Raw genomic sequence first — 6,221 nt, forward strand, 5'->3', positions numbered from 1 at the left:
CGGTAAACTGGGGGGTTCGGAATAAATATAAATGTTATTCTGAAATGTAACATTTTATGAAACGTAATTCGTAGCAACTGCACTAAACAGAAAACGAGATAATTTTGAACAAAATTGTAAATTTCAAGAATAACCCTTCGAATAATCCATTATAATCTATTCTAATCGATTAAAAATGGATTATTTTGCCTCGAAAACAAGTTTCATTTTCTTTCAAAAATAATCAATTATAATCGATTATAATCGATTATCTTCGGATTTTATTGATTAGAAAAATAGTTTCATTATAATCCATTTTTAATCGATTATAATCGATTATTATTGAAATTTATTGAGACAGACCACGAAAACTCAATATAATCGATTATTATCCATGGAACTCCGGTGCGGGTTTAACTAGTAAACTAGTAAGAAAAAAATTTAAGAAACAAAAACGCTGAACCATTAATTCAACTGCTGGAAAAACAATTAAGCGTTATTTGGGCTGCTACAAATGAAAACAACTATTTTTTTTTAAAAGCTAGTTATACAGTTTCCATATATGAGAATTGCATGATTAGCATTTTTTATAGAATGAAACAATATTTGACAAAAGATTCCAAAAACTCTAACTCGTAAGTAGGTAATTCAACACTTCAATGTTAAACTTGATGTAAATCGTTGCAGTGCCTCATTTGTTTTAAATAGACTTTCTCAGTCATTATCAAAAATTTCAAAAAAAAAACACGGGTGTTTTTCTCAGAATCAACTGACAAAAGCGTTCTTGGTTTTCGTTCAGCAAAGGTTTATTTCAAGTCAGTTTTTTTTATGTTTCCTTGTGTTTATTACTATTTTCCAGCTGTCAGTTGGCTATGTTTGTTGCACAGCAACTGCTTATCCTTTGATTTTAAGATGTCTTTTTCATTCATGAAATTTATTAATGGTTAAATTGCGTTCCTTTGATGATTTTTGCGGCTCTGTTTCAGTTTCCCAAACACTTGTTAAATTACAACATAAAGTTGTTGATAAATTACAGGAATAAATAGTAGAAATCGAACACTAGACCTAGGTCCTCAAGGCTTATTAGCACTAGCAACCTCAAAAACTCCCATACTTCGGTGCACTTCGTCTAGTGCTAATAAGCCTTGAAGTCCTTAGGTCTAGTGTTCGATTTCTACTATTTAATCCGGTAATTTATTTTTTTGAAATTTTGCTTGGCTTAAGGGATTTCGACGTATCATATATCGATTTAGTTAACAAATTTTACGTCGTTTCAAAAAACGTATTTGATCATTTACTATATTTTCGAGGCTAGAGTTTTCTTAATTAGCATCATTTTTGTGTTGAAGGAGAGAAAGTTTAGTTTCAAAAAATGCTAGTCATACAGTACACATAGTATAGGAACTAACGTATGACTCGTGTTTTTTCATAGACAAATTGTATGACAAACATTTTTTGTGTATGGCGGTCAACCCGATATATATATTAAATTTTTTTCAAATTTACCTCTGCTACTTTTGAAGCTGCTTTGCTGCTTATCGTCGGCTTCATCTGGTCTTTTTTTCTCACTTGAAGTACTGCAACGAAGATCGCCAGATGAAATCTGCTTTGTACTATTCTTTTTAGTGTACAGTTTCGGCCTGGGAGTGACTTCAGCGCTTGAGGTGCTAACCGAATTCAAGTCGGATTCATGTGTCGTTCGTCTTTTTTCTCCCTGTTCCTTTTCAGCATATTGACAGTTCAGCAGCTTTTCGCGTTCCGAGCTTGGAATTGACACGACTATATTCCCGCCCTTTGTCAGTTTTTCGTGCGGCATTTTGGGTTTCTTTTTACGGAACTCGCCTTCGGAGCTTGGAGTTTTTATGTCAAGCGCTGAATAGCTTTGTGATCTTCGCATTTCGTCATTATTGTATCTCTGCGGGTCATTTTTATAGGGATTTGAGAATTTGTTTCTGCTTCTCGACTGTCGCATTAACGCCTGCTCCAATGCATGCAAATGTTCTTTCGACCACGCTTTCTGTCGTTTCTTGAAATCGGTCACATCGCTTTTCACAATTTGATCCCCCGAAGTTCTTTCACTGCTTTCGCTGTCGTCCGGGTAATCCGCATGGCTTTTTCTGGAAACCCGACCATTCCAGTGAGACTTCATGCCAGTAACTGAAATTTTGGGTTCGTTCTCAACCGATTTTTTCCGATCCTTTTCCACGAAATCGCACGTGGGTAAATTCCCCTCCGTAGAGTCTGAAGCAAGCAGACATGTAAACGAGTTTGATCGTTTCTTTTGTTCACACCATCGTGATTCGTCTTTTCTTCGTCGCAGAGTTTCCAAATGCGACTCAAACTCGATTCTTTTTCGTTCTGATTCAATCGCCTCGCGGTGTTTTCGCTCCCAAAACGACCGCTTAGCATTCAGCGGCAAATATTCTAGAGCGAAAGCTTCTTCGTCGACCGAAACTGCATCGAGAGTGTCATCGGGATCAGCAAGACTCCCGAAAGCGCTGTCGTCTCCAGTATCGGGACTGTGCCGAAACCCATTCGGAGCCGAGTAGAGATCGTGTGATAATGAGGGCGAGATTAAGAAAGAACTCCCTGGCGATTGAGGAGAGTTGAGCTCATCTTGTTTTTGAGCACCTGAAATGCCTCGCTGTGGAGAATCGCTGTTTGCTTGATTATCTCGTTGCGATTGCTTGGAGAATTTTTCTTGTCGCCTTTTGTGATATAGCTCGCGTTCTTTTGCTTCCTGTTAAAATGATCCGAGTTTAAATTTTTTTTTGTAGAGGACGAATTTAAACCTCATGAAACTTTTAGTTGCAGCTTGACTCTAATACTTACAGTTGCTTCCTGAACTTAATATATACTGGCGCCTATATTAGGTTTCGTAAATTATTATCACCGGGGTCAAGGTGGGCGACTAATTTTTCTACATTGCCGGTCGCGTCGATGTTAATTCCTCCACCGAAAATCCTTAGTCTGGACAAGATATTAAGTCGCGGACAAATTCTAGAAACACCGTATCTCGGTGGCGACGGTCGAAAAACTACTATTTTTCTTTGATCATCTTGCTGTTTTGGATGCCACGGACAAATATCTTTAAAAAATTTTAAATTAAAATCGCTCCAACAACAGGCATCTTTGCAGAATTCGCAAAAAAATTGAGGAATTTTCAGCAAAATTTGTAGAATCCCGAGCAGTTTGTGGAATCTACAAACAAATAATAATAGAAGTGTTTAGAAAACTTAAGCTGTCGTGGAATCCCCAACTGTAAGTGGAATCCGCAAATTTTAAGCGGATTCCGCAAATTGTAAGTGGATTCTGCATAAATTTGCGGAATCCGCTCACGTTTGGGGAACCCGGAACAACTACCTATGTTCACACGTTGCTGAAATGTGCCAAAAAACTTAGGTTACAGGTATTTGTGCGCGGAATCCACGGAAATTTTTGTACGTTTAAAGACTTGTCTCTGGAATCCAGGAACATTAGTCGCGCCGGTCACGGTTAACTGTCCCTTCTGTTACCGCGGTTGCCGTTAATTTTCCTTCGGTCGTTCCGGCCGCGGACAAATTGCCTCGGTCCGAAAAGTCTCCAAATACCAAATTTTGGTCGAGGATAAAACCACAACCTCGACCCGCGCAGCAAAAGGGCGCTTGAAAAGGCCTCTTGTTTCTTGAGCTTTTATATCATACTCTGATTTTAAGATGCAGCTTTAAAATTTTAAGAGAGTTTTAGGTTGTCAAAAAGTGGAAGTGAGACTAAATTTGGTTGCCTTTATCTCATGTTCGATTGCAGCCAGAACATCGTTGGTTGATTTGGTACGGGTGAGACCACTTTGACCGAGTGAGTCACCACCTCCAGCTTGACTCATCCACCGCTCACGCATCAGTCGCTGTCTCTCGCTAATAGACGACATCTTTTCTCGTTTTAATTCACTTCAGTAAATATTAACTCAAATAATCGGAGCCATTTCATAACAAATTTCGCCCACAATGAGCTTAGTTCAGACAGCAGTTACTACTCGCATGGTAAGATTAAATAACAAACATGGGAAAAAATTCGTTGTTCTCTCAGATTAACTAGCACATAGAAGCGGAGTTGTACAAATGAACCGAATCAAAAATGAGAAAACGAAAATCAAAGTACTTTGAATTTTCAAAGTTTTCTTCAAATTACTAACATTTATATTTCACTATAGAGCTCAGAGATTTATAAACACTAAATAAAACTAAAAAATGGATGCATTAAGCTATCCAAAAAATTGTATGGCGATCAAATGAATGCATCAAAGTTGTTTTGCAAAAATAGTTTGTGCTTATAATTTTTTGTTGAATTTCAAGATGTAGTTGGAAACACTTGTTGGCCATATTTCACATTTGCCATTTTTTTCTGAGCGCTTAAAAAATTGCACAGCGTTTGAGTGCTTAAAACTGGAACGTACTGCGCTTGAGACTTGTCCTGTTTTTCTTTTCATTTGCTCAATAAGTTTGAATGGATGCGGATTCATGGCTTAACAGTTGGATGTCCAAACAAGCAAACTGATGTGTACGATGTTGGAACTGAGGGTGGCACACAGCTGAGGCCGGTCATCTCAACAAAATGGACCAATTGTGTTCCATTGAACATTTGATACATAAATAGACCTGGACAATGCGAGCTTTTTCAGGAATAGGTTGATATCAAAGCGTTAGAATAAAGTTATCGGATTGTTCGTATAGAGGCGGCGTTAAGGCGGAGTCCTAAATGTTCCAACTGCCTTTTAAGTGGTTTCAAGTAGTTTGAAAAGTTGTTGTTCCGACTTTTGACACGAAAGTAACGGGGATCAAGTTAACATCCCCCCCCCCCCCCCAACTAGACCAAAAGTTAAGATCCTCCACCCCAGCTAAATTAAATTTGCTAAGCGCTGCATGTAAAATGCTCGATTCTGATTGGCTGAAAATTCCCAACTTAGAACCAACTTAAAATCCTCCCCCTAAACGTGCTTAGGGGGAGGATGTTAACTTGGTCCTTTTTCATATCATTCGAAAGACATTGTGTTCCTGAGCTTAATTTGCAAAGATATTTCACCTGTGATCAATTTTGTAAAGTTATGGGGGTTTAAAAATTGTCATTTTGGCCGGTTTGGGACCATTAACGCGCGATATATTTCGCGCTATTAACGCGTACGCGGAGATTTAATCCTTTTTAGAAATGCCATATTATTCTTATATTATAAGCCATAAAAGGCTTATATGCCATAATTGATTTGTTAATAAGAACGAAATTTATCAGTTTTATCACTTAATATGTTTTATATGTTGGGGGATGTTTTTACAAAAAATAATCGCATTTTAAAAAAAATAATTCTATCATTTTATATAATTTAAATTTTTTAATGATATCACTGCTCCATAAAACTTAAAAGGCAGTCGGAACACTCAGGGTTTCGACCTGATACAGGCAGTCTTGATTGAAGTTTTGCAATGATTCGTGAAAACGAATTTTAGGTCGGCAGATCCATCAAATTGCACAAAAATTGTATACATTGTAGTATTGCAAATACTACACGGACATAAAAGACTATTGTGTAAATTATTTACATAAGTTTAGAATGGACTCCTTTCCATTTTTAGTTTGTCAACCTTTCAAATACTAGTCCGATTTTTTTCATTTTTTCAAGGCTGATTTCCTTTTAAAAAATCAATAATTTCCACAGAGTTTTTTGTCGGATATCAAATAAAAAATGTGTCGCCATAAAAGCTGGCCGGTTTAAATGCTCTGCTTTGAAAAGCAGACATTAGAGCGATAAGCACCCGGTCTTTGGAGCCTAAAAAACGCAAAAAATGTATAACAACTACAAATCAGAGACGGAATGAATAACGGCTTTTTAATATTAAAAACTTCAAAGACGAGACTACTCAAAACTTTCGAACACCTGGAAGATTAAAATTATCCGATGAAACAAAGTCTATGAAGATTAGAATTAGACAAAGATACTTTGAAGCATTCTTGCCTTAAAATTGAACCTTTGTAAAATCTTCATAACTTTTTATTCCCCTCTCATTTTGACTCGCTCAGTCGAGTTAACATTTTCCGGAATATATTTTTTTCTTTCTTTTGTCTCTTTCTATTATATAAACTCATTGAGATAGGATCTTAGATTTTGTAAAAAAATTCCTGAAAAATAAAAGCAGCAGCACGGATCTAAACGAACTGATAACCCAACACTCTGAGAAGCATTGTGGATAAATCAATCAGCAATCTAGACGCGG

The 6,221-nt window shown here is 37.0% G+C and overlaps 1 protein-coding gene across 1 annotated transcript in view; it reads right to left on the reverse strand.

Annotated features, from left to right (window-relative positions):
* LOC134856829 (uncharacterized) overlaps positions 1-4,425 on the reverse strand; it is a 5,905-nt gene extending 1,480 nt beyond the window's left edge. The window contains exons 1-2 of the mRNA XM_063873118.1: positions 3,743-4,425; positions 1,486-2,719 (exon numbers count right to left, since the gene is read on the reverse strand). Of these exons, the coding sequence (XP_063729188.1) occupies positions 1,486-2,719; positions 3,743-3,886 (1,378 nt within the window). The 5' untranslated portion in view covers positions 3,887-4,425. The remainder of the gene's footprint in view (positions 1-1,485; positions 2,720-3,742) is intronic.
* Positions 4,426-6,221: the final 1,796 nt, after the last annotated feature.

The sequence above is a fragment of the Symsagittifera roscoffensis genome, chromosome 1 (genome assembly GCF_963678635.1).
Source record: "Symsagittifera roscoffensis chromosome 1, txSymRosc1.1, whole genome shotgun sequence".
Classification (NCBI taxonomy): domain Eukaryota; kingdom Metazoa; phylum Xenacoelomorpha; order Acoela; family Convolutidae; genus Symsagittifera; species Symsagittifera roscoffensis.